Source organism: Remersonia thermophila, chromosome 3, assembly GCF_042764415.1.
Source record: "Remersonia thermophila strain ATCC 22073 chromosome 3, whole genome shotgun sequence".
Taxonomy (NCBI): Eukaryota; Fungi; Ascomycota; class Sordariomycetes; order Sordariales; family Chaetomiaceae; genus Remersonia; species Remersonia thermophila.
This window is the reverse complement of record NC_092219.1, coordinates 1,769,433-1,786,336: the sequence shown is the minus strand read 5'-3', so window position 1 is coordinate 1,786,336 and position 16,904 is coordinate 1,769,433. Positions and strand designations below refer to the sequence as shown.

Genomic DNA, 16,904 nt, shown 5'->3' with positions numbered 1-16,904 from the left:
CCCTTCCTTCTGTCCCTCTCTATCTATGTATACATGCTGTTATACAAGCACAAACCACGCTCCCGGCCCTACATGCCGAGATCGTCGGTGCCCACGGCCGCCTTCCACAGGCCATCGAAATCGATGCCGTGCTCCTGGAACATTTCCCGGATCTTCTGGGCAGCCTTGATCTGCCTATCGGGCGTAAACCCGCCCGGCTGCGACGTCTCGAACTGGACCATTTCGATCCAGCGGAAGAACAGATCCTCCTTGCCCAGCTTGGCCAGCGCATCGCGGAACGCAAACACCTGCCTGCGGCGCTTGTCCTGCTCGGTCGCATCCCCCGCCCCAAAGTCCACCGTCAGCCAGCCGAACTTGTCGTGATGCAGCAGCGCCACTCCCATCCCCAGATCCCCCAGCCCAATCTCCTTCTTGTCCGCCAGCTTCGTCGCGTTCACCATGGCCCTCCAGTCCAGGTCCCAGTCCCCATCCATCAGCAGGTACCCCGTCTTCTGCTGCATCAGCAGCGGCGCCGTCGCCGCCCGGACGCGGTTCACCAGCGCCTGGCGCGCCTCCTTGGCGGCCTTGGCGTCCGCGTCCAGCAGGTCCACCCCGCCGCCCGTCTTCTTCAGGTGCTCGCCGACCAGCTTGTCGACGCCCTCCCGGCTCCGGCGCACGTACACCTCGTCCCCGCGGAACCCCACCGCGAGCCGCCAGCGCAGCGGGGACCCCCTCCCGCCCGAGCCGACGGCGAACTCCCACGGCCACGGCCAGACGAAGACGGCGAGGACAAAGTCGAGCATGAAGGTCCCGGCCCTCGCGAGGATCGCCCGCCCGAGCTCCGCCCAGGTCAGGCCCTCGGCGCTCAGCAGCGTGGCGGTCGCCTCGGGGCCCGGCGGCAGCGCGCCCGTGTCGTGCCCGAACGCGGCGGCGAGCAGGGCGAAGTAGTACGGGCCGATGTGCCAGACGCGCCAGACGAAGGCGGCGACGACGGCGAGGTTGAGCGCCACGGGGACGAGGAAGAGGTTGCGCTTGAAGGTGGCCGGGCGGGGGTCGACGTGCGCGATGTAGAGCGGGCCGGGAGATAGGGTGGAGGTGAAGGGGGCGAGGGCGGGAGGAGCGTATTGAAAGGGGTAAGGAGGTTTGGTTGGGGCGGAGGAGGAGGATTTGGTGCCCGAGCCGGAGAGTCGGGCTTTGGAGGTTTGCTTTGGCGCCATTTTTTTTCCCTTTGAAGTTGGTGGTGGATGAAATGAGATGAGATGCAGAGGGAGAGGTTGATGAGAGGCGATGAGAGAGGAGCGTTGCTGAGGTAAGGTAAGGCAGACGATCCTCCCAGGTGAATTATGTAGACGATCCCGAGCCGGACGGGTCAAGTTGAAAAAGAAAAAAAAAAAAGAACGGGGGAGACAAAGAGCTAGAAAAAGACCCGAGAGCGCCGCCTCCGTGGAAATATGGCCAGCAGGTCGAGCCTCGGCAGCGGACGTCCAGGGGATGTTGTTGACGTGGAAAGATGGCGAGTGAGAATCGGGCAGGGAGCTTTCAAGGGGTGGTTGAAATGGAAGATGGAAACCCCCAGGACCCTAACCCAGGACGGCAGGTCGTTCGTCAAGGCCGTATTCTGGATGACGAGCGTTTCACAGCTCAAGGATCCCCGTTCATTCTCCCGATGCAAGCTCAACAAGACGGAGTGGCACATGGCTGAATCGCCGCCGAGGTGGGAAAGGATCTGGAGTTCCAGGCTATGCATTAGCACGCTTGAAGAATCATGGAAGCTTTTCCTTGTGTGAACAGCTCGTCGCCCCCGGTCGCGGATAACGAGTGCGTAAGGCAGGTAACTTTACGCGGCTTCCATGTACTGTGGACTGTGTTCGGTAACTAGGTACGCAGTAATATAGTACACAGTAACCAACCCACCCACTGACGTCGCGCCGGCGATAAGCTTATCGCAACCCGGCCCCGTCAATCGCGGGACGTTGCGCTGGGTCGAAATTTTGGGGAACTTTTTGAAGAAACGGCCGTGGCATTGGCACGAATATCTCCCTCACAACTCGGCCGCACGCCATGCCCTGCCCGACCCAGCCATGATGCGACATGGACTCTGGCAGCAGGTAGGTCGCTGACGCACCGCCGTGCCATGCACGCAGTGACCCAACGCTAACCGGCGTGCAGAAGCAGAGACGCCCGTCTGCGTGCCTTCTCTGCCGCTTCATCTCCCGCTCGGCCCCTCCCTCGACCCCTCCCTCGTCCCGCTCCTCGTTCCGCCTGGCCCTACGGCCCTTGACGACCACCGGCGATGGCATAGGAAAGCCCCGTAACCTTTCGACCCTGGCCCGCCACTTGCCGCAATCGTCCATCGTCGCCGGGCAGCGCAGCCATGGGGTCCTCGACCTCCCGTCCGTTTCCCCGAGCAGGCCCGCGTTGCCCACGGTGCGGCCCCTGGGCGGCCCCCTGATGCCTCGGCGGTCCTATTCGGCCCCGAAGCTCCCGGCCTGGGCGACTCAGCCACCGCCGCCCGTCGTGGCTCCGCCGCCCAAAGTCCCGGCCTGGGCCACGCAACCGCCGCCGCCGGTGGTAGCGCCACCACCAAAATCCCCTCCGGCACCGGCTCCCCAGCCTGTCAACGTCCCGCCTGCTCAGGCCGCGCCAGCCCGGACCGAAACTGGCTCAGGGTCTCCGTCGCCACAGGCGCCGACCTCGAGAGCTCAACCACCCTCCTCGACGGCAGCTTCGCCACAAAAGTCCGCTCCCGCCGAGCCACCCAAACCTGCTCAGGCCGCCCCTGCGCCGAGTGCAAATACGCCGAGTGCAAATGCGCCAGCAGCTCCGTCGCCAAAGCCCTCGCCCCCGTCGACAGGAACGCAGTCAGTGGCCTCCACGCCACAGTCCCCGCCGACAGAAGCTCCCCAACCTGCCCATGTCCCGTCGGCCACAGCCACGCCGGCGGCGTCGATTAGAAAACCCCCGGCGCCTCCGGCACCGACGATGCCGGCCTGGGCCTCACAACCGCCACCGCCGGTAGTGGCCCCGCCACCAAAGCTGCCGTCATGGGCAGCGCAACCGCCACCGCCGGTAGTGGCTCCGCCCCCGAGACCTTCTCCTCCGGCCCAGGCTCCTCCTCAACCTGCTGCCCCGGAGGCTCTCGAGAGCCAAGCCCGGGGCAACCCCGCGTCGCAACAGAAGGGAAAGACCAGCCCGGGAGGGTTGCAGGACCTTACCAAATCGCTGCTCGCGGCCATGCCAGCATCCGGCGTGCTTAACTCCCTTACCAACGCAGAGTCCGATACCGAGTGGAAGAACCTCACGAGGAGAGGACGAACCCGACCCGTCCCAGAAGTTCCAAAGGGGACGCCATCGCAAACATCTGGCGGGGACCCGTGGACGGCCCTGGAGACGAGCACCTCGGCGTCGGGCGAGGAGGCTTGGAAGCTGTTGGAGAAGAGCGTCAATGAGGCCAACAAGGACAAGTCGGCAGCCAAGAAATCCGAGGATGAGCAGTGGGCCTGGGCGGAGGGGTTTACCGAGGACACGAGGCGCGCAAAGACTCAACGGATCGCGCGCGAGCTGCAAGAAAAGCAGACGCAATCGCCTGCTGCGGGGTTCTCGTACGCGGCGGGGAGCGAGAGCGACCGCAGGAAAGCCGATCGGCGCAGAGAACGGGAGCGTGAGGCCCGCGAGAGGCCCAAGAGGTCCGGTGGCCGCCGCAGAAACGACGAGGACGAGGAGGACGACTGGGACGAGGATCTCTACGAGGAGCGGCGCCGCAGGAAGGCGGAGCGCGAGGCAGAGAAGCGGAGACAGGCTGAGCTCGCCGCGGCCGCGCCGACTCCCATCTTCCTCCCCGAGTACATCAGCGTCACGAACCTGGCCGTGGCGCTGGGTCAAAAGGTCGATGCCTTTGTCCGTCAGCTGGAGGAGTTTGGGTTCGAGGACGTCGGCAAGGACAACATCCTCACGGGCGAGACGGCGGCGCTCGTGGCGCAAGAATACGGCTTCGACCCGACGGTTGACACGGGCGAGTCCGAAGATCTCAAGCCCCGGCCCCCCGCCGAGGACCCCTCCTCCCTCCCCCTCCGGCCTCCTGTCGTCACCATCATGGGCCACGTCGACCACGGCAAGACGACCCTCCTCGACTACCTCCGCAAGTCCTCCATCGTGTCGCAAGAACACGGCGGCATCACGCAGCACATCGGCGCCTTCTCCGTCACCCTCTCCTCCGGCAAGCAAATCACCTTTTTGGACACGCCCGGCCACGCCGCGTTCCTCGCCATGCGTCAGCGCGGCGCCTTCGTGACCGACATGGTCGTCCTGGTAGTCGCCGCCGACGACAGCGTCATGCCTCAGACCCTCGAGGCGATCAAGCACGCGCGCGCCGCCAATGTGCCGATCATCGTGGCCATCAACAAGGTGGACAAGCCGGAAGCCAACGTCGATCGTGTGAAGGCAGACCTGGCGGCCCACGGCGTCGAGATCGAGGATTACGGCGGCGACGTCCAGGTCGTGTGCGTCAGCGGCAAGACGGGACAGGGCATGGCCGACCTCGAGGAAAACATTCTCCTGCTGGCCGAGATGCTCGATATCCGCGCCGAGCAAGACGGGCCGGTCGAGGGCTGGGTGCTCGAGTCGACCATCAAACCCGTAGGCCGCGTGGCGACCGTGCTGGTCAAGCGCGGCACGCTGCGGCGGGGCAACCACGTCGTGGCCGGGTGCGTGCACGCCAAGGTGCGCCTGATGCGCAACGAGGCGGGCGTCGAGGTTGACGAGGCGCCCCCCGGAACCGCCGTCGAGGTCCTCGGCTGGAAAGAGCCCCCCGAGGCAGGCGACCAGGTCCTCCAGGCCCCCGACGAATCGCGCGCCAAGGCGGCGGTCCGCTACCGCGAGGAGATCCGCGAGCGCGGCGAAGCCATCGCGCAGATGGCGCAGCAGGAGCAGGACCGCCGGGACAAGGAGCGCCAAAAGGCTCTCGAGGAAGCCGCCGCCAGCGCCAGCGCCGACGCCGCCGCCGACGCCGATGCCGAAACGGCCGCCTCGTCCCGCATCACCTACGTTCCCTTCGTCATCAAGGGCGACGTCCGCGGCTCCGTCGAGGCCGTCTCGGCGGCGCTCCAGGAGCAGGGCAACCACGAGGTGCGCGCCAAGGTCCTGGTCGCCGCCCCCGGGCAGCTCACGGAGTCCGACGTGGAGCACGCCGCGGTGTCGGGGGCGACCATCATCAACTTCAACCTGCCCGTGCCGAACCCGATCCGGCGCATGGCGGCGGACGCCAAGGTGCCGATCCTCGAGCACAACGTCATCTACCACCTGATCGAGGCCGTGAGGGGCAAGCTGTCGGACGCGCTGCCGACGGTGGTGGTGAAGAAGGTGATGGGCGAGGCCGAGGTGCTGCAGATCTTCCCCATCAACGTCCGCGGGAGGAGGTTTAAGAACATTGCCGGGTGCCGTGTCGGCAACGGTGTCATCAAGAAGGGGTCCAGGGCGCGCGTCATCCGCGGCGGGGAGAATGTGTACGAGGGTGAGTTGCCGCCTCTTTTTCTTGTTTTTTCTTTTTGATCTTCTTCCCGGTTGTTTTTTTTTTCTTTTTCTGTTATGCATGGCTGACCCACGAGAACAAAAACAACAACAGGCACCATCGAGACGCTCAAGCACGTCAAGAAGGATGTGGACGAGATGCGCAAGGGCAGCGAGTGCGGCATGTCGTTTGCCGGCTGGGACGAGCTGCAGGAGGGGGATATCATCCAGACGTACGAGGAGATTGCCGAGAAGAGGAGCCTGTGAGCGCAAAGGCGCGGAGGGGGGGAGGGAAGGGGGGTTGCGAGCCTGATGTCCCTGCCGCGTGGCAGAGACGTGTACTTCTATGTATGATACCGATCTACCTACCTTCCCCTATGTTCTTGAGTCGGGATAAGCATGGAATGCATTCGGAGGCGATAGACTGGGCGTAGGTGGGAAGGGATTCTTTACGAAAATTAGGTAGCGCGGGAGAACGGATGCCATCCATAGATGGGTATGATACAGCTGTACAATAAAGCCCCCTTTTCTTTTTCGAACCTGGCGTAGCTGTCATCCGGTGTGGTGTACACGCTTCTTTTGTGACCTCTGCGGCGAGGGCTTCACCATCTCCTCGGCGCCGACACGCTCCCGGACGAAAAGGTCTTCTTGGTCGTGCTGGCGGCGCTCTGGATCCTCGCGCGTTCTTTCTGGAGCTTGATCAGCCCGATCCGGTCCGTCACGGGCGTCGCGTCGATGATGCTATCAAACTCGGCGTCGTCACCTTCGTCGCCAACGCCGTCGCCATCGTCGTCGTCATCATCCGAGCCGGACCCCACGCCCTTGTCGTTGTCCGAGTCCGGCTCGGCGTCCGAGTCCGACTTGTACCGAGGCTCGGGGCGCGGGATGGTGGCTATGTGCGGCTTGCCGGCTCCTCCCAGCTTGGTGCGGTCGGCGGGGGATTCCGACGAGGGCCCGTCGGCCGGGGTGGCGAAGGGCTTGGAGGCGAGGATCTTGCGCCGGATGGCCTCCATTTCGGCGGCGTCGTCGGATTCCGAGTCGGAAGGCGGCAGGGCGTAGCGGTCGCGCTCGGCAGGGGGGTCGTCGGGGTCGGGTTCTGCGCCGCCTGGGGGCGCCGGCTGGGGTGGTTTCTTGCCGAGGTAGATCCCGTCGATGGACTTGTTGTCGCCGTCTTTGTCTTCTTCTTGGTCTTCTTCGTCGTCGTCATCGTCGTCGTCGTCGTCGTCAGAGTCCACCGGTGCCCGCCGGTTGACGTTCCCGCCCGCCCACAGATCATCCGGGTCTCCGTCCTCCCGGCTCTCGGTGTACTCGCGGTCCAGCCGCTCCATCCACTGCTGCTCCACCTTCTTCACAGCCTCCTCATCCTCGCACGCGGCGTACCTTTTGAACAAGGCGTCGTTGATCTCGAGGAAGGCGGAGCCGTACGAGAAGGGGGCCAGGATCTGCTCGGCCCACTCCCTCCGGCCGCAGATGGCGAAGGCGGCGGCCAGCGCCTCGACGCAGTTGAGCCTCCAGGGGCGGCCGTAGTTGACCGTGTTGGCGGCGACCAGGTACGGCAGCAGACGCTCGCACTTGCCGCCGACCTTGGACCACTGCACCTCCTTGGTGCGGGCCCACGAGCACTCGACGACGGCGGCGCCGTACTGCTCCAGCAGGGGGCGGTCGGCGGGCGAGAGCGTGCGCTTGCCGTTAGGCGTGATGACGACGCCGGCGTGGCGCTGGCCCAGGTGGAGCTCGCGCATCAGGCCGAGCTTGATGAGGCGCTTGCCGGAGCAGCGCTTGGGGTCGCAGTGGCCGAGATCCCAGCATGCGGCTTTGAAGGGAGGGCGGCCGGAAGAGGAGGTGTTGGTGGAGGGGTAGCCATGGTTCTGGGGGTCGTCCTTTTCGTTCTCGCCGTTGTCGGCTGGACGTCGAAGGTATCGCGGGGCGGGACGGTTGTGGTGCTTGCCGCCTCGGGCAAAGTTGTCCTTTTTATGGCGGACCATGGTGGCGGCTGTGAAGTGGTAAGAGGGTGGTGGTGGTGGTGGTGGTGTTGGTGTTAATGGAAGACAAGAAATTTTGGAGACCAAGACCATGAAGGTTAAACCGTCTTGGTCCATGGGCCATGGCGGGGCTCCCCGTTGATTGCATCATCGGCGCGGGGCTTGGTGGGGTCCTGCTTAGGGGCTTGGCAGTATTCAGTTATCGCAGCCTTGGGGGGACACGATATGTACCAAAGCATGATTCGTCCCCCAATGTCCATCCACTCACTCCCGCCCCGACCGGCCCAAAGCTCCATCCATCCAACGCAACGCAACCAACCTCCGGTCTCTGAGCTCCCCCCAAGCTGAGCACGGTGCCATGCTGCCTGGTCCTGCCCCTTAGCCAAGGCAGAGAGGCATCAGCCAGAAGGATACCCCAGCTCCCTCCCTCCCCTCCGTAGCCACGTATCCTCTCGACACCTCCAACGGCGAGCGAACCCAACCCGCGGCATCGTTGTCGTAATCACGATCACCCGAGCCTCCGCATCCGCATCCACATCCGCACCCGCACCCGCACCCGCACCCACATCCGCACCCACACCCGCACCCATGGAGGCCGCTTCGGCGCGGTACGCCGCCCGGGACCGCTGGGCCGATATGGGCGCCCCGGCCCAGTCGCAGCTCCAGCGCTACATTCAAGCCGCCTGCAGCCCCGAAAACTACGAGCCCAACCTCGCCCTCAACCTCGAGATCGCCGACCTGATCAATGCCAAGAAGGGCTCGGCCCCGCGCGAGGCCGCCGTCGCCATCGTCGGCTACATCAACCACCGCAACCCCAACGTCTCGCTGCTGGCCCTCAACCTCCTCGACATCTGCGTCAAGAACTGCGGCTATCCCTTCCACCTGCAGATCAGCACCAAGGAGTTCCTCAACGAGCTCGTCCGCCGCTTTCCCGAACGGCCCCCCATCCGCCCCTCGCGCGTCCAGCTCAAGATTCTCGAAGCCATTGAGGAATGGCGCTCCACCATTTGCGAAACGAGCCGCTACAAGGAGGATCTGGGCTTCATCCGGGACATGCACCGCCTTCTGAGCTACAAGGGCTACACCTTCCCCGAGGTCCGCCGCGAGGACGCCGCCGTGCTGAACCCGAGCGATGTAGGACCCGGCCCCTTCTCGCCCCCCCGGCTCCGCCCGGGCGCCCTGCAGCATGTTTTGCTAACCAAGCCAGAACCTCAAATCCGCCGAGGAGATGGAGGAGGAGGAGCGCGAGGCGCAATCCGCCAAGCTGCAGGAGCTCATCCGGCGAGGCACCCCCGAGGACCTGCGCGAAGCCAACAAGCTCATGAAGATCATGGCCGGCTACGACACGCGCTCCAAGGTCGACTACCGCGCCAAGGCCGCCGAGGAGGTGGCCAAGGTCCAACAAAAGGCGAGGCTGCTCGAGGAAAGGCTCGAGGCCTTCCAGCCCGGAGACAAGATCGTCGACGGGGACGTCTTCTCCGAGCTCGCCGCCGCCTTGACGAGCGCTCAACCCAAGATTCAAAAGATGTGCGAGGAGGAGTCGGACGACCACGAGGCCGTGGCCAGGCTGCTCGAGATCAACGACAGCATACACCGCACCGTCGAACGCTACAAGCTGCTCAAGAAGGGAGACATCGAAGGAGCGAAACGTCTCGCCCAGCCCGGCTCGGGCCCCGGCGCCGGCGCCGGCGCCGCCTCGACGACGTCCGGGAAGGGAGCCTCCAAGGAGCTGTCGCTCATCGACCTGGACGACGGCGACGCCAACGGCGGCAGTTCGGCCGCTCCTCAGAAGCCGTCTCGGACGGCCGGGGTCGAGGATGATCTCCTCGGCCTGTCATTAGGGGAGCCAAGCAGCAGCTTTGGGCAGACAGGTGGGATAGCGCTTGGCTTCGGAGCCAACACCAGTGAGATCCTCGGAGCCGCGCCGCAGAGTCCAGTGCTGACCCTCGCAGATATCCCCGGTCCCGCCTTGCTATCATCCATGACGCAAAACAACAGCGCCAGGGGCCAGGTCCCCACGTCCGCATCCCCCGCCTCGTTCTCCCAGTTCTCCTCCTTGACCTCCGCTCCCGCGTCGCAGTCAGCCACGCCGCAGCCTTCCAAGCCGGCCTTCTCCCCGCCGTCACAGCAACCCTCCGCGGACCCCTTCGCAGCGCTGGCATCGCTCTCGCCGACACCCCCCGCGCCTGCGCAGTCGCCAGCCGCCCCGGCGAACGACGACGACGAGTGGAACTTCGCCTCGGCGCTGCCTCCAGAGGCGCCACAGCTGCCCAAGGAACACCGCGTTGCCGTGAGCAACACAAGCTTGAAGATCGACATGGTGGCGAGCCGTGCGACAGCCGCCGATGCGGCGGTGCAGCTGCTGTTTGCGTTTTCGAACAACACGGCACAGCGACTCACGGAGCTGCATTTCGAGGTTGCCGTGACAAGAGTAGGATCTCCCCAAACCACGCTTGAACGCTTCAAGATGCAACGGCTGACGTTGTTCATTCAGGGCTACGAGCTGCAGTTGAAACCGCAGACGGGGAGGGCGTTGGAGCCGAAGCAGAGCCGAGGTGTGACGCAATCCATGAGTGTGTGGCACGCCGGGAGCAGGGACAGCAAGGTGGAATCCGTCAAGCTTAGGTGGCGCGTATCGTACAAGGTCGGGGGCGAGGTGAAGCAGGAGATGGGTCTGATCCCGGAGTTCAGTGTTGCATAGCGGTGACTCGTGGTTTCGGACAGAGCGGGCTCGGAGTTGCTTGGCATGGCTGGCGGCGTGAGCGCGTGTGTGAGAAGCATCGTTGACATCCGGTACACTCAAGGCACAGGCCGTAGTAGTGTCTGCTCAGCGGGAGGGAAGAGGAGGGAATCGACGTTCCAAATCCATCACCGAGAGTGCTGCCGGTTGATACCGAGGAGCAGGATTATAATTCCACGATTTTTTGATGCACGAGGAATCAGTCGCGATGTCGATGGTGGGTGAAGTCGTGATGGGCCACACGCCAACAACATCGACAAGACGGGATGAGAATGCAGGGACTCGTCTGGGCATGTAATGAAAGCCAACAATACCATGAGCAGGCGTCCATTTCTCATGCGTCTTTAAACATCATGAACAAATAGATAGATAGCCGACATACAAATGATATCCGTAACGCCCAATGCAAAAAAAACAAACCAAAGTTCAACATCTATCGACGCGCACACACGCTGAGCCTTTTTCGCTCCTCCAGATGCTCCCTCCGAGCCGTCTTACCCTTCGAACCTGCTCCTCCCGCCCCCCGTCCCGGGGAAACTCCCCGCCCTCCCGCGCCGCACGCCTCCTCCTCCTCCTCCTCCTCCTCCTCGAGGAGACGCGGCGCGGCCGTGGCTCCCGCCCCCCGGCCCCGCCGCCGCCGGAGCGAGCGCCGACGGGGTCGTCGCCGGGGCCCCGAACCCCACCACCGTCCCGTTGTCCATCCGGATCCCCGCCGCCACGCCCGTCTTGCCCGGCGCCGACGCGGAGCGGGACATGGGCTCGCCGCCGGCGCCTGGGCCTTGGCCTTGGCCTTCGCCTTGGACGAGCACGCTCACGGCCCGGGGGGGAAGCGCGGGATGCGGCGGTGGCAGGGTTTGCGGGAGCTCGCTGCCGCCGGTGACGCCGGCGAGGTCGTGGGCGATGATTTGGCCGTAGGCTTGGCCTTGGCCGTGACCCTGGCCGCGGCCGTCGCCGTGGGTAAGGCCTAGCCCTACGGCCCCTGCCCCCGGCCCTGGGCCCCGGCCGCCTTGGGTGGACAGGCCGGGAGCGGGAGGTTGGTGGAATGACGTCGGGTACGGGGGCTGGGCGTGGCGGAGATGGCGCTGGCGCTGCTGGTTCTGCACCTCCCAGCGGCGGTAGCTCGTGTCGACGTCAGGGAAGGCCGGGTCAAGACGCGGGGAGGGCTCGGTTTCGGTGTAGGACGGGGGGTAGGCGCGGGTGAAGGACGACGGTGGCGGCGGTACGCCTCCTCCTCCTCCTCCTCCTCCTCCTCCGACTCCCGGAAACGTGCCTATGCCCGAGGTGAAGCGGATGGGGAGTGCTGGGGTGGGGATCGGGACGCTGTCGCTGCCGCTTCCGCCGTTGGCGTCGTGAGCCGTCGCGGCCGCGTCGCGCCGGGAGGGCGAGGAGGAGCGGGTGGGAGGGGAATGGACCACCACCAGCGCCCCTCCTGCGTATTCCTGAGGATGCTGTTGGTGGTAGTTGTGCATCGTGTGCGAGCGGGTGTTGCCAAACGCGCTGCCGCTGACGCCGCCGCTGCTAGACTGGTGTGACCCGGCCCGCGACATGGGTTGGGACGAGTACCCTCCCGGCGGGCCGCCGCGGATGGCAAGCTGCTGGTGTGGGTGCTGCTGCGTGCCTGGAAGCGGGGACAGGGACGGGTAGGACAGCGACACGGGATCCTCTGGGTGCCGGCCATGCGCTCTGCCTGTGCCTCCGGCCGTGGCCCACTCAGCCACGCTTGAGGATGGCATGCGCGTGCTGTCCGGGGGATAGGCGTACGTATCCCATCTTCGGACGGCGGCGGGAACACCACCGGGTCGGCCGGCCGGAGGGAGGTCCTCTGTCGGCGGCCCTGAGAAGGAAGGCGGCGAGAAAGGGGACGCGTAGCTCGCCGGGCTGGAGCTGGCCGAGCGGCTGCCACGGAACAGCGGTGATGGAGGCACGACGATCCCCGACCCGTCCTCGGCCGCGGCCTGGGTTGGGGCTTGACTGTGGCTGTGGCTTGACAGCTGGCCTTGGCTCTGCGGTCTCGCAGGCGTTGCTGCTTTCTCGGCCGCCTTCTTGTCGGACGGGAGCACCGCTTTCTTGAGCAAACGAAGGGTCGCGGCCGTCCAGCTCTTGGGCGACGACAGCGCCTGCGCGATCCCGCTGGAGAAGGCTTCAGGCGGGACCTCGGCGACGTCGGTGGCGGGCGTCTTGACGACTTGCGGCACCGACCAGCTGTTCCGCCCGACCAGCGTCATGGGGCGAGCGGAGGAGGGAGAGGCCGGCTGGTCATTGCCCCATTCGCCCCCAGCGCCCAGCTTGGGAGACGGCGGCGCGGCCTGCTTGATCCTGTGCAGGTGCACCGCGGCCTCGCTCTGCGCCGTCGTAGGTCCCGGCCGCGACGACCCCGCGACGGTCTCCCGCCGGGTAGGGCCGTGGCTGGGGCCCACCACGACCGACCCTACCGCCACCGCCGGGCTCAGCCCAACGCGCGGATCGCTGATCGTCTTGTCGCGCCACGCCCCGGCGCGGTCATGGTACCGGCGCGTCTCCTGCCGGCGGATGACGCGGTGGCTTGGGATGGCGGCCTGCCAGTCGTGAAAGTAGGAAGACCGACCGCCGCTGCTGCTCGTCCCCGGGCGGCGGTCGGCCGGATCAGGCGACAGCGAGACGATGTCTGTCAATTCGCCGACGTGGATCTGCGTGTCGGGGAGCGAGATCACGAGCGTGTTCCGATCGTCGTCCTCCTCCGGCGCGGTGGACACGGCGCTGCTGGCGTCGTATCCGTCGAAAAGAATCCCTGGCGTGGGCGGCATGGCAGGGATCTCGGGGTAGGGGGTGTTCCACGGCAGGGCCTCGCGCTGGGGAAACTCCAACGCCGCCGGCGACTGGACAAACGCGCCGCCGGTATGCCGGACGGAGTTGACGCGGCTGGGGAGCCGGCTGCTGTCATGGGACTGGATCGTGGCGGCGTCCGACTGTGATGACGTGCTGAGCCGGTCAAACACGCTCGTCAAGGGCTCCGCGGCCGAACCATCCACGATGTGCGCCTGCACGGCGTGCGAGAGCTCCTCGATGCGGCCGCGGATCTGGGCCATCCTTTCCTCCAGCAGCGCGCGCGCGCCCGCGAGCTTGGGATGCCGCCGCTGGAACCGTCTCAGGTGCTGCAGCAGCTTCGCCCCGTGGATGTCGAAACGGCGGTAGTCGTCCGGCAAGCCGACGCCGGGGTCTTCGCGAATGCGACGGTCGGCCTCGTCGTAAGACCGCGCCCAGAGGTGCACGGCGCGCTCGAGCCAGAAGGGCAGCTGGTGCTGTTCCTCGAGCGTGTCGATGAAGAAGGCCTGGACGACGCTGTGGATGCGCAGCAGGTCGAGGTAGTCGGCATGGCGGTCGAAGCCATGGCCGGAGCTGCGCGAGCTGGTCGGAGAGATGTCGTCGCTCTCGGAGCGCTCGAGCAGCGCGAAGGCGATGAGCACCTTGAGGGTGTTGTTGAGGCTGGCGCTGCGGTGGGTGGCGTCGCAGGTCTTGACGGGGGTGGTGTTGTCGAGGGCCGAGAGGCCGAGCATCACCATCTCGACAGGGACATGCTGGTCGAAGAAGACGAGCAGAGACATGAGGTTCAGGGCGGCCGTTTCGCCGCGGATCTCGAGCTGGTCGCGCACCGCCTTGTACGCCGGGAGATCGCCCGCCTTGGGCCGGGAGCGGTACGACTTGAGGTAGCGGGCCAGCGGCTCCCTCGTCGCCTTGAGGTGCTGAGCGGCGACGTGAATCATCAGCGGCAGCCGCCCCATCAGCTCGACCAGCTTCGCCGCCAGGTCCTGGTCCTCGGCGCTCCACGGCTTCTTGCGCTCCATCTCGAGCAGCAACAGCTCCGTCGCCTCCTGGAGCGTCAGCGGCCCCAGCTCCATGACCTGCGGGTTGTCAAACCGCGGGTCGCCGGTGACAGCCCGCTCCGTCGACGTGTAGATGATGCTCGTGTTTCTCGCGTCCGGGATGAACTCGTGCAGCCCCTCGATATCAAAATGCACCCCGTCGAAAACAAGCAGCCACTCGGACTGCGAGCTCAGCCACTCCCTCACGACCGGCACAATCTTGCTCGGATCCCTCAGCTCCTGCACGTCCCGCTGGTCCACCAGCCCCTTGAGCGCCTCGTTGCGCGCGATGCGCCAAAACCAGTGCTCGAGCTCGTGCCGGGACTTGGCACGCACCCAGTACACGCCGCCAGGGTAGTCGTCCTTGTGTCGAAAGACGTACTCGCGGGCGATGTGCGTCTTGCCGCCGCCGGGGAGGCACTGGATCAGCACGGCCGACGTGCCCTGCAGCCGGCGCTTGCGATCCATCAGCATCTCGTGCAGACCGCGCAGCTCATCCTCGCGGCCGATGAAGTAGGAGTTGGGGCGGAACTTTTCGGGGCGGATGAAGAGGGGCTCGCGGTCATGTTCGTGTCCGGGCGGGGGCGCTGGCGGCGGGTCGGGGGCAGGAGGGAGGGCTTTTGGAGCGTGAGAGGCGTCAGGGGCAGGGGCGGCGGCGCTGGCGGGTGTGCCGGACGTGGGAGGAGGGAGGAGAGGCGCCAGGACGGACCCTCCGGGTCCGGGCAGCGCTGTGTTGCTCTGTCCACCAAGTCGAAGGGTGGTATCCTGCTCCGGTCAGTCAAAAGGACGTTTGCTGACGCGACACTGGGCGTCTCCTTACGTAAAGTCTTGCCCGCTCAAAGCTTTCAAGATTTGCCCTCACACGCCGCTGGTCCTCCTCCACCTCCCACCGGATCAAGATGACCTCCGGGGCTTCGACGATCCAGTCGCGGATGGCCCCCGAGATGGTGCTCCAGCCCGGCGCGTTGGCGCTCTCAAACTTGCACATGCCCGAGTGCGTGGCCTCGACGCCATAGTACCTGACACCGGGCAGCTGCGGGCTGGCCGACACGGCGTCCACGACCAGGAACCTGGGAGCTGTCAGCGGAGCTCTGCCAAACGTTGCAGTCGGACATCACGCATCCGATGGCGTGAAACATGACGAGTAAGGCATTGGGCAAAAGAAGAAAAAAAAAGAAGAAGAGCAAGAAAGAAAAAGGGGGGAGGGTAGTACGTACTGTACCATGCCGCCCTTGGCGCTGGTCTTGTGGCTCTCATGAACCATGTGAATCTTGAACCGCTGGTAGATATCGAGGAAATGGTTCGTAATCTGCTGCAGCGTCTCGCTGTCTTTCTTGAGCGTCTTGAGCAGCACCGACTCGGTCGTGATGATCTTTTTGGGAACAAGAGCATCGGCCATGCGCTCCACCACGGCGCCCCAGGCCGCTATATCCGCACCGCCGTGCGGCGTACCCAAGAAAATGATGCCGTAGGTCGACACATAAATGGACCTCAGGTCCTCTTGGTGCGGGTCGCGCAGGTCGTTGGAGTAGAGCAGCGCGCGCTTGGTCAGGATGCCCCCCAAGCTGTGCGCGACCCAGATGATGGGCAGGCGTTCGGTGCCCTGGCTCTTGCGGTAGGCCGTGAGCGTGGCGACGAGGGTTTGGGCATGGTGGTGGATGAAGTTGTCGCTGGGGCTCTTGCGCTGGCGTTCCCAGAAGCCGCCGTAGACATCGGCGTTGTATCCGTACGTCAGGATGTTGGCAGGTAGGACCTTTTTCTTACTGTCGTACAGCTCCGCAGGGAGCAGGTCGGTGGGCCAAAACACGCCGTTCGGGGCGAGCCAGGTCTTTGCAGGGGCGCCATTGAGGCCGTGGACGAGCACAATGTCGGCTCGGGCTTGCGGGTGGTGGCAGACGGCCGTGATCTCGAATCGGCCCGGTTGTCTGTTGATGGTGGCCTGGGTTGGGAGTGTAAGCTGCTCGGTCGTTTTTCTTTTTCTTTCTTTTTTCCTTTATTTTATTTTTGGAAGCCTCGCCGCCATGTTGGCGGGACGGGCCGGGCTCGGCACTTACCATGCTGACGCTGTGCTAGCAGAGGGCCAATATGAGTATACAAGAAGGCTCGCTTCGGGACGTTCCTCAGCGTCGTACGCGGAGTCCAGGTGCCGTGGATATGCAGATGGGCAATCTTATATATAATACGCAACCAGTTTGCAGGTCGGTGCCTGCGCCTCAGCCACGAGCGCATCGCCGAGGTCGTAAAGAACCAGAGATGGGGCGGCCCGGGAGGCACGGGGAGCCTGAGGACGTGCGATGCAAGCAGTTACTTCTCGGCCTATCGAATCTTCCAAACCGCCTTGTTTCGTGGTGTTGATCATCCATCAGGGAGCCTCCACAGGCAGCCTTCGAGGCATAGGGTTTGAAGCAAAGAATCCACGACCCCGACCTTGCCCGGACAGCAAGGAGCACAGGTGTTGGCAAGGTGGTCGGCGTTTACTAAACTGCGGGGAGGAGAAGGGAAACGCGGGGAGAGTAGGTCCAGGGACTTGTCACGCGGCGGGCAACAGGGCCAGCTGAGCACACCCCTTTTCCTTGCCGGGGCAGTCCATCCTGCGTCCAGTCAGAAGGACTGCCCCCAATCTGTGTTATTCCTTTTGGTTGTATTGGGCTCCAATCCTTTTTCTTCAGCTCGCTCGCGCTTCGGTGTCGTTGGATTCAAGGGGCGGGATGCATGCTGCTGAGAAGCGCTGCCAGAGAGGAACGCCCCCCTCCCCCGCTGCGAATCGACGTTTGGGATTCTGCAGCTCCAAACCCTGTCAACCCATTCAGCCGCTCTGCTCCCACCACGGCGGGCCCGGGTTCGCTCCCCGGCCAAGAC

At 65.0% G+C, this 16,904-nt stretch overlaps 5 protein-coding genes across 5 annotated transcripts; 2 read left to right on the top strand and 3 right to left on the bottom strand.

Annotated features, from left to right (window-relative positions):
• Positions 1-68: 68 nt before the first annotated feature.
• Positions 69-1,196, bottom strand: VTJ83DRAFT_3321 (uncharacterized protein; the record flags this gene model as incomplete). The annotated part of the gene is made up of 1 exon (XM_071009687.1): positions 69-1,196. The coding sequence occupies one exon, from the start codon at positions 1,194-1,196 to the stop codon at positions 69-71; it is 1,128 nt and encodes a 375-aa protein (XP_070867199.1).
• An 864-nt stretch (positions 1,197-2,060) lies between these two features.
• VTJ83DRAFT_3320 (uncharacterized protein) lies at positions 2,061-5,751 on the top strand (the record flags this gene model as incomplete). The annotated part of the gene is made up of 3 exons (XM_071009686.1): positions 2,061-2,087; positions 2,149-5,488; positions 5,600-5,751. 3 exons carry the CDS (start codon positions 2,061-2,063, stop codon positions 5,749-5,751), a joined length of 3,519 nt encoding a protein of 1,172 aa, XP_070867198.1.
• A 335-nt stretch (positions 5,752-6,086) lies between these two features.
• On the bottom strand, positions 6,087-7,469 carry VTJ83DRAFT_3319 (uncharacterized protein; the record flags this gene model as incomplete). The annotated part of the gene is made up of 1 exon (XM_071009684.1): positions 6,087-7,469. The coding sequence occupies one exon, from the start codon at positions 7,467-7,469 to the stop codon at positions 6,087-6,089; it is 1,383 nt and encodes a 460-aa protein (XP_070867197.1).
• A 585-nt stretch (positions 7,470-8,054) lies between these two features.
• On the top strand, positions 8,055-10,167 carry VTJ83DRAFT_3318 (uncharacterized protein; the record flags this gene model as incomplete). The annotated part of the gene is made up of 4 exons (XM_071009683.1): positions 8,055-8,600; positions 8,674-9,370; positions 9,419-9,897; positions 9,961-10,167. The coding sequence occupies 4 exons, from the start codon at positions 8,055-8,057 to the stop codon at positions 10,165-10,167; spliced, it is 1,929 nt and encodes a 642-aa protein (XP_070867196.1).
• Positions 10,168-10,700: 533 nt separating this feature from the next.
• Positions 10,701-16,102, bottom strand: VTJ83DRAFT_3317 (uncharacterized protein; the record flags this gene model as incomplete). Its single annotated transcript, XM_071009682.1, has 4 exons — positions 10,701-14,810; positions 14,866-15,115; positions 15,263-15,984; positions 16,100-16,102. 4 exons carry the CDS (start codon positions 16,100-16,102, stop codon positions 10,701-10,703), a joined length of 5,085 nt encoding a protein of 1,694 aa, XP_070867195.1.
• Positions 16,103-16,904: the final 802 nt, after the last annotated feature.